Source organism: Rhincodon typus, chromosome 29 (genome assembly GCF_021869965.1).
Source record: "Rhincodon typus isolate 14 chromosome 29, sRhiTyp1.1, whole genome shotgun sequence".
Taxonomy (NCBI): domain Eukaryota; kingdom Metazoa; phylum Chordata; class Chondrichthyes; order Orectolobiformes; family Rhincodontidae; genus Rhincodon; species Rhincodon typus.
This window is the reverse complement of record NC_063360.1, coordinates 34,672,582-34,682,727: the sequence shown is the minus strand read 5'-3', so window position 1 is coordinate 34,682,727 and position 10,146 is coordinate 34,672,582. Positions and strand designations below refer to the sequence as shown.

Sequence of the window (10,146 nt, the reverse complement as noted above, 5' to 3'; positions counted from 1 at the left end):
GGTGGAGATGGTGTGGACAGTGGTGTTGGTGGAGATGGTGGAGATGGCGGGGATGTTGACACTGATGATGACAGCAGAGTTGATCTTGATCATTTGCCCTGGGGACTGTGTGGAAATCATGCCGATGGCAATGTTATAAAAGGAAACTTGATGGTTTTCCCACCTTGTTGTGAGGTATCATTTCATTTCTTCATCAATGGAGATTCACAGCCATGAAACATCCTCTAATTTGATGTTTTACAGAAATGTAGAAACTAGGAGCAGGAACAGGCCATTCAGCCCTTTTAGTCTTTTCCACTCTTCAGTATGATTATGGCTGATCCTCTATCTTACTGCCATATTCCCGTTTTCTCCCCATACCCTTTTTCAAATTCAAAATAGATCAGTCTCTTCCTTTAAATATATTCAGTGACTCGGCCTCCACAGCCTCCTGTGATAGATATTCCCACAGGTTTGTAGGAATGATCTGACTTGACTGGAGATCGATTGTGGGGAAATACTTTGCTGTTGAATGAAGGGTGCATTTCTCTAATATTTACCCCTAGGTCAAAAATAGAAATTCTAAACGCAAATAATCAAACTTTTCCAAAATCACTTCAACCCCTTTTCGGTTATATATCTGCTTGAAGGCTAAAGTGACATTGTGCAAAACAGAGAGTCCATTGAGTTCAGCTTCCAGGAAACATTGAGTATGGCCACTCAGGCTTCCATTGGCAAGTCATCAGGAGATGGGGTGAGATGATAACTAAGAGGTAATGTCCCTGGACTAGGACTCTAGAGAGTCCCAGGTTAACATGGTAGTTGATACAGGATTATAGCAGCTGGTGGAATTCAATTCAGTTAAAGAACCTCACATTGAAAGCTGGTGTCTGGTTCACCAATGTCCTTTTGGGAAGGAAACCTGCTGGCCTTACTCAGTCTGGACCACATGCGACTCCAGACCCACACAATGTGGTTGACTCTTAACTGCCCCCTGAGATGGCTGAGAAAGCCACGCAGCTCCAGGACGACGAGAGATGGGCAACAAATGTTGGCTTTCCCGGCAACATTCACATCCCACGAAAGAGTAAAGATAGGTAATTGTCTGAGAGACATTCACCATCACAATTTAATTCCCAAGCACAACCTGATGGCCTTGCCCAATGTTACAGGAAGCTTCTGTCATTTCTGAGTGCTATGACGAAGGTCATTACCAGCAATTGGTGAGCCAGAATAGGAAAGTGACCCAATCTCACTCTTTAACCTCATTTCCTTGACTAATAGGATTTGTCACAAACAGTGACTATGGGCATCATCAAGTGTATTGGCTTAGAAACTCTACAAAAGTGGGGGAGGAGGGAAATATTTTTCTCCTTATGGCATTGTTGGCATGGCCAGTATCTGGTGCCGTTCTTATCTGCCCTGAAGAAGCTGGTGGTGAGCTGCCTTCTTAATGTTGTTGTCCATGTGCTGTAGGGAGACCTACAATGCTGTTAGGGAGGGAATTCCAGGATTTTTACCCAGTGCCAATGAAGGAATGGAGGTATGTTTCCAAGTCAGGATGGCACATGACTGAAGGGAACTTGCAGGTTCCAATGTTCACTTGTAGCTGCTGAAATTGTCATTGTGGATGATAGAAATCAACGGCTTGGAAGATGATATTATCTTGACATTAAGTGCTGATTAATTCACTAGCCAAAGGCTGTTTCTTCATGAATATGACGACAACTAAATGACCAGTCAGTCTCAACAACCACCCCAACTGAATATTCCCTCGTGATGCCAGCCAGAGTGGTAATGCCACATAACACCTTCCACTGTATTTTGTAACAAAATACATGTGACAAATAAATCAAACTCAGACACATTATGTTTAAATTAGTGAGGTGACTCTTGCTCTGGGCCAGCAATCTAAGGTTAAACCCAACTAATAGAGCAATAGAAAGCCTGTGTCACAGTGGGAATATCACTGGGCTAATAATCCTGAGCTCCAGGCTAATTCTGTAGGGTTTCAATCCTACCATGGCAGCTTGTGGAATTTCAAACTCTGGTGCTTTGTGGACAAGAGGAAACAGTTTGTTGGCAGAGAGGCATCATAAATTCAACTCATTGTTGGACAAGGTATTTGCACTGATTAATAAAACTGCAGTGCGAGAAGATGAGAGATGAAAGTCTCCTTTCCAATTCTGGTCTGTGTTAAGTTTGCTGAACTCAACACATTTCTGTTATGCTGATCAGATCAGGGTGTCTTGAAGAGCATTACACACAGTGAATCACCTTAGAAATGTGAATACAGTTGGAGTGTGTCAGCCAGAGTGTTTGCACATGTCAAGATCCCAAAAGTAGCGATGAGATAAATAAGCAGACTATTCACTTTAATGATGGTGGTCCAGTGATTTACGGGGAGAGTGGCATTGCGGTAGTGTGTGATTAAATATGTGAGATATATGTAAATTAAATTTGAGTTTGGTTATCAGAATAGTGGTATATGGGTGTTGGTTATTTTTGTGGAGGGAGTTTTTAAAAAATCATCAGAAAGCCCTTCTGAAACAATGACATAATCCAGTGAGTGGGTCACTGCAGAAGCCTGAAGTGTTGATGGAAGGCAATGTTTATATCAGGGGTTTATGGCTGGTAGGTTAAATATGAAAGCTTGTTTTCAGGTGAGAATAATCAAAGATTTATTTTAGATTAGGAAAGTTTAGTTTATGGCATGTTGGAGGAGACGTGCCTGGAGTCAGCGCAAGTTTTAGTTTTCTCTCTTTATAGGAATGTAGGACGGGACAGAGAAAACAAAGCCACTTCAAGAGAAAAGTTTTATTTCTTGAAATTTCCAAACCCAGAGAGATTGGTTAGAAATCTGCAGATTATTGGAATGAAGCTTAGTCTCTCAGAGTTGCTGAAGAGTTCACGTTGGTTTATTTGAAAAAGATTCATTGAATCATCTCCACAATTCATAGCAAAGAAATTATAAGGAGTTGTTTGATTAGTACCCAAAGGATTTGAGCAATGGGGTGTACTATCTCTGGACTATTCCCCATTACCAGGAATTTATCTTTTTCTTCTTTATTCATTCATGGGATGAGGGTGTTGCTGACCAGGCAGCATTTATTGCCCATCCCTAATTGTCCAGAGTCAACCCCATTGCTGTGGGTCTGGAGTCACGTGTAGGCCAGACCAGGTAAGGATGGCAGTTTCCTTCCCTAAAGGACCTTAGTGAACCAGGTGGATTTTTCCTGACAACCAATTCATGGGCATCATTAGATTCTTAATTTCAAGTATTTTATTGAATTCAAATTCCACCATCTGCCGTGGCAGGGATTCGAACCCGGGTCCCCAGAACATTACCTGGGTCTCTGGATTAACAGTCTGGTGATAGTACCACTGGGCCATTGCCTCCCCTTAAAAGATTGAAAAATAGATCGAAAACTTTGTTTTGCTGTGTTGCTGTAACATTTCACTTAACTGCTCTACACTTAGATTGCTTTTTTAAAATTTATTTCTTCCTTTGTGCGAGGAAAAGTTCTGCTACGTGAGTAAAGAACAGCCTCATGTGACTACATTATAGTAACTGATTACCATAGTAACTTTATAAAAATACATACGATCTATCAAGCCAGATTTCATTCTGGGATCTTACTTGTCCAATAGTAACACCAGCTGAAATCTTAACAAATGTCACTCTGCTAATAATTCAGTAGTCCAGGTTAATACCCTGGAAATATGCATTCAAACCCCACCAAGGCATCTGGTGGAATTTAAATTTAATTCTGGAATATAAAAAAAGTCTGAGAGCTGGTGACCATAAAACTGCCATTGAACTTTGTCAAAACCCATCTGGTTCACTGATATCTTTTAATCTGGTACCCTTACCTGGTCTGGCCTGCATGTGACTCCATACCAACAGCAATGTAATTAGCTCTTAACCATTCTCCAAATGGCTGAACCAATTACTCAGATAACCAATGCTGACCTTGTCAGTGAGGCCCACATCCTGTAATAAAAATAAAGGGGAAAATAAAGCTATGAAGAGGGAACACTGGATGGGTAGCTGACACCAAGCTACATTCTGTAAATGAACCCATTATCAAGAAAAGTTGCAGTATCTAGTTTCATGTACACCAGATGCTTGAGTTCCGATTACCGTCAGTTACCATGCAGTATTCCAGTTGAAGGGCTTTACATTTCTGACCTGCCTGTTGCAGTGCTTGTAAGAAGGTCAGCAAGGTGGATCTCAGAATCTAGTTCCCTAGCTGACAGATAAGAAGCGGATGTTGGACATCCTGTTCACACAGAGAGCTGGCTCTAAGGAAACTGGATCAGTGTCAAGGACTCTCCTTGTGTAAACATAGGGTGATGTGGTGACGGTATACAGGCCTCTGTGGAGCTATTTCACCCATCACAGGACCTTAGGACATCCTGAAGCAGGTTCACAAACAAAGTGTTGTATTGTTTTTGACATTTTTGAGTCACATTCACAGTATGGAAAACAAGCAAGCAAATCCTTGTTTGGCAGTGATGGAGTAAATGACTAGTCTCTCCTCGTGAAAGTTGCATGGTCAGTTGTATGTAATAACAGCTGGGACATAATTGTTACACACACACACACACACACACACACACACACACACACACACACACACACACACACACCCTCCCCCATCCGTACTCGCTGAAACTGCCCAGGAAACTGCAGATGTTTCATTTCATGAGTAGCTGCTAAATTCTTTTAGGGGAATTTATACTTGTAGTAATATTTCAGGGAAATCTGAAATGAGGCAGCTTGTTACTTATGGTAAAAATGCAATTTCCAAAGATCACACATGTGTAAATAGAGTACAATATTGTTCACGTCGCTTATGGCTTGTTTTCAGAAGAATACAAACTCCAGGTCATTTGCATTGAGAGCTGACACAGTGACTTAGTTATAGATAAAATCACCACAGTCCTAAAGAGCTGCTCTCTCATTACAGAGAGACAACTGATGGTGAGTTTACCCTGAGGATCACCACAAACAAGGCAAAGGGAAAGATTAAAAAAAGCAGGACCTGCGCTGTAATCTCAACTGGCACAGGAGTTGAACCCATGCTGTTGGAGCTAATACTGTGTCATTAGCCAGCCATCCAACTGAGGAACCAACCCCTTAAAGGTAAAGTCCCAATTCTGTTATGGTCCCAAAGGACCATGGGCTGCTCCTTCATCAGAGAGAGAGTGACCATGCCTCAGGCAAGGGGCAAGGCTGAGAAGTTGGAACCTGCACAATAGCCTTAGCCGGTGTGGGAATTGAACCCATGCTGTTGGTGTAATTAATGAAAGTAGTGTGTAGAAAAGTGGACGGAAGGGCTGGGTTGATTGTAACGATTGAGACACTGCTGTCAATTTCACTGAGAGGGAATGAGCTGAGTCTCCCGTCCCGTGTCCCAGCCTCTGCACGTGTTCACACGGCAGTGAAACTCACCCTCGCAATGTCCAGGCCAGAGAAATCAATGGCATCATTGATGTGGATGGACGATCCAGAGGGGCTACACAGCTTTGTCAGGACGCCACGTCCAGATTCCTGATGGAAATGGTTAAAGTCACCGAGCTGCAGCACCCCTGCAGACACAGCGCAGTGTACATACACCTGCTCACAGCCAGGCGGGTCTATCCACTGAAGGATAGATTTCCTGTTCGTGCCTCGCATGTTCACACCATTGTCAACCCAGTCTTCTTCTCTGACCACTGCCTCCTGCTGGCTGTCACCTGCAAGACGGCCAAAGGGCTGGCAAGGGAATGTGGAAGCTAATTGTGAAACTGTTGACCCCAGAGCACAATGAGGAGGTTAGAAGAGATTACACAGGGTACAGAACCCTGAAGCCCCTCTTTCAGTCTCCAGCAGACTGATGGAGAAGCAATCAAGGGGAACCAGAACCTCAAGATGCTTTTTTTCATCCTCAAAGGTGTTAAGCAGGTGAGAGAGAGATGGGGAAAACTGTCCAAACTCCAGTAAAGCATGCAGGCCCTACTCTTGCTGCAGACAATGGGGGTCAGTGTCACAGAGGGTCTCCAGGAGGTAAAGAGTCAGCAAGACTCACTCTTTGCCTCAGAGGCCTCCAAGATAATCTTCCAGGGTCTGCTCCGTGGAGCAGGATGAGACGTGTTCATGTTTCCTCTTCCAGAAGGTGCACAGGGAGATCTCCGTGCTCAGCAGCCTGAAGGAAAAAGATGGCTCAGTAACATCATCTCAGTCTGACATCCTGAGGGTCAGCAAATCCTTTTATACCAGACTGTATGACACGAAGCCCCCTGAAACTGCAGCCTCCCAGTCGTTCCTGTCCTCTCTCACAGAGGTTTTAGACAACAGCACGAAGGAGAGCCTGGACCAGCTGATATCTCTGGATGAGCTGAGCAAGGCCTTCGAGTCCTTGGGAAAGAATAAATCTCCCAGAAGCGACAGCTTATTGGCCGTGTTGTATTCAGCTCTGTGGGACCTGATTGGCCAGGACCTGCTGTATGCTTCTGGCCAGGTACCATGTGCGAATCCATGAGGAAAGGTACCATCACCCTCATCTACAAGCAGAATTGGGAGAGGGAGGAAATTAGAAATTGGCGACCAATCTCACTGCTGAATGCAGATTACAAAATCCTGTCTAAGGCATCGCCAACTGGGTCAGGTCTGCTCTGGAATCGGTGATTCACCCCGACCAAACCTGTGCTGTACTGGGCAGAACAATCTCTGAGAACCTCACATTCCTCAGAGATACAATCACGTACATGCAGGATTGGGGAGCAGACACCAGCCTCATCAGCTGGGACCAGGAGAAGGCCTTTGACAGCATATTGTGCATGTACACGTGGGACATGGTCTCCAAAATGAGGCTTAGAAAGGGAACCAGTGACTGGATCTGACTGCTCTACACAGCTTTGTCAGTGCAGTCACAATCAATGGATCTAGAGTCAGGCAGGGCTGCCCATTCCTACTGCCTTCTTTGTGTGTTGTATAGAGCCCTTTGCTGAGTCCATCAGGAAGGATGTGAGCCTGAGACGGGTGACTATTTCAGATAGCGGGGGCCTGCAGGTCAAAGCCTCCCTATACATGGATGACATCACCATTTTCTGCTCTGACCTGCTGTCCGTGCACACGCTCATGAGCATCTGTGACCATTTGAACTGGCCTCGGGATCCAAAGGAAAACGAGGCAAGAATGAGGCCCATGTTCTTTAGGAACTGGGCCGACCAAATCTTTATCCCCTTCGCTGTGAGGGCAGACTACCTGGAGGTGTTGGGAATATGGTTCAGAGGTGCTGGGGTGCACAAAATCTTGGGAGGAAGGTATTGCCAAAGTTAGGCAGAAACTGGTCTTTTGGGAGCACTGCTCCCTCTCTATTCCGGGTAAAAACCTGGTCATCAGGTGTGAGGTACTCTCTCTGTTTTTGTACATGGTGCTGGTCTGGCCGATTCCCCAAAAATGCGCTGCTGCAGTCACCCGAGCCATCTTCCAGTTCATCTGGAGGTCTAAGATGGACAGTGTCTGTAGGAACACCATGTACAAAACTTTGGCTAAGGGAGGGAGGAAGGTACCCAACATCACCATCATCCTGATGGCCACCTTTGGGTGTGTGTGCGCAGACCCTCGGTGCACAAACACCCAAACTCAATGACACCCAGTCTGGGTTCCACCAGGGCCACTCAGCTCCTGACCTCATTATAGCCCTGGTTCAAACACGGACAAAGGAGCTGAATTCCAGAGGTGAAGTGTGAGTGACAACCCTTGGCATCAAGGCCACATTCGACCAAGTGTGGTATCAAGGAGCCCTAGCAAAACTGGAATCAATGGGTATCAGGGGACAAATGCTCTGGTGGTTAGAGTCATACCTGACACGTAGGAAGATGGTCATGGTTGTTGAAGGCCAACCATCTCAACTCCAGGACATTTCTGCAGGAGTTCCTCAGGGTAGTGTCCTCAGCCCAACCATCTTCAGCTGCTTCATCAATGACCTTCCCTCTATCATAAGGTCAGAAGTGGGGACGTTCGCCGATGATTGCACAACATTCAGCACCGTTCGTGACTCCTCAGATACTGAAGCAGTCCATGGTCACATGCAACAAGATCTGGACAATATCCAGGCTTGGGCTGACAAGTGACATTCGCGCCACACAAATGCCAGGCTATGACCATCACCAATAAGAGACAATCTAACCACCACCCCTTGACGTTCAATGGTGTTACCATCACTGAATCCCCCACTATCAACATCCTGGGGGTTACCATTAACCAGAAACTCAACTGGACTCACCACGTAAACAGTGGCTACAAGAGCAGGCCAGATGTTGGGAATACTGCGAGTAATTCACATCCTGATTCCTCAAAGCCTGTCCATCATCTACAAGGCACACTCAGGAGTGTGATGGAATACTCCCCACTTGCCTGGATGAGTGCAGCCCCAACAATATCCAAGAAACTTAACACCATCCAGGACAAAGCAGCCCACTTGATTGGCACCACATCCACAAACATCCACTCCCTCCACCACCGACACTCAGTAGCAGCAGTGTGTACTGTCTACAAGATGCACAGCAGAAATTCACCAAAGATCTTCAGACAGCACCTTCCAAACCGAAGACCACTTCCATCTAGAGGGACAAGGGCAGCAGATGTTTGGGAACACCACCACCTCCAAATACCCCTCTAAGCTACTCACCATTCTGACTTGGAAATACATCGTTGTTCCTCCACGGTTGCTGGGTCGCAATTCTGGAATTCCCTCCCAAATGGCATTGTGGGTCAACCGACAGCAGGACGACTGCAGCGGTTCAAGAAGGCAGCTCACCCCCACCTTCTCAAGGGCAACTAGGGATGGACAAGAAATGCTGGGCCCAGCCAGCGATGCCTACATCCCACAAAATGAATAGAAAAAGAAACCAAGTGTCATGATGTTCTTTGGTGTTGTGAAGGATGGGATTGGCCATGTTCATAGAATCCCTACAGTGTGGAAACAGGCCCTCAGCCCAGCAAGTCCACACTGAACCTCGGAGCATCCCATCCAGACCCATCCCCCTATAACCCACCCAATCTACACATCCCTGAACACTACAGGCAATTTAGCATGGCCAATCCACCTAGCCTGCATATCTTTGGACTGTGGGAGGAAACCAGAGCACCCAGAGGAAATTCACGCAGACAAGGGGAGAATGTGCAAACTCCACATGGACAGTCACCCAAGGCTGGGATTGAACACAGGTCCCTGGCACTGTGAGGCAGCAGTGCTAACCACTGAGCCACTGAGCCACCATACCACCTGTGTTACCACAGAACGCTCCAAATAGTTGGACCATTCCATACCATCTGACCTTCATGGAGAAATTTGTAAAGAGAAAGACCTTTGGTCACAAGTCCAAGTGGTCAGCACGTAGTGTCCTTGGGAGCTAGCAGGAAGAGGAGAGGCTGGGTCCTGTCATGTGTTTCCCTGAGCCAACTGTCACAGTCATTCAGCAGAATGCCTCCTCACCAGAACCAAGTACCAAGTACATTGCCTGGTTGGTGGTGAGAAGGGCACCATCTGTGAGATCCTTCATGTACACCCAGAGTCTCTGTGACACCACACGCTGCCCTCAAAGTGGCTGCCGCAGGACAAGTTGAGAACTGTCCCACATCTCCTTTACAAAGGAACCCTGGAGTAAGATGCAGTGGTTTGTGTTGAGGTTCGTCCCGAGCAGTTTCTTGACGCGGGACTGTGCTACACGAGTTGTACACTGAGACAAACATCAGCTGCAGCTGGAGGGCCATCAGCTCGGTGAAAGACACTCTTTAGGTCTGCCTGAAACTTGTTGGTCTTCCAGAACAAGGAGTTGATCTCGAGTAAGTGTTGCAGACTGGCATATTCCAAGGCTCAGGTCTACATGCTGAGGGACACGTTAAAGCTTGGGGCAACAGCTGCCAAAGTGCAGCGGGGAAAGACCACTGTCTGAGCTCTTTCTGTCAAAGTACAGTGGGGGCCTATTCAGTTATCAGACCCTCCTGGTGCCTTTAATGCACGTAAATATAGTCTGGTTCAAATGAAAGATAGTAGGAACTGCCGATGCTGGAGTCTGAGATAACAAGGTGTAGAGCTGGATGAACACAGCAGGCCAAGCAGCATCAGAGGAGCAGGAAAGCTGATGTTTCGGGTCTGGACCCTTCTTCAGAAA

The 10,146-nt window shown here is 46.2% G+C and overlaps 2 protein-coding genes across 3 annotated transcripts in view; one reads left to right on the top strand and one right to left on the bottom strand.

Annotated features, from left to right (window-relative positions):
- LOC109911828 (tyrosine-protein kinase JAK2-like) overlaps positions 1-10,146 on the top strand; it is a 123,360-nt gene that overhangs the window by 5,803 nt on the left and 107,411 nt on the right. The gene's annotated exons all lie outside the window — the stretch shown is intronic.
- Positions 1-10,146, bottom strand: part of slc5a5 (solute carrier family 5 member 5) — a 113,528-nt gene that overhangs the window by 94,241 nt on the left and 9,141 nt on the right. The window contains exon 2 of the mRNA XM_048613941.1: positions 5,438-5,740. Coding sequence (XP_048469898.1) covers positions 5,438-5,740 — 303 coding nt within the window. The remainder of the gene's footprint in view (positions 1-5,437; positions 5,741-10,146) is intronic.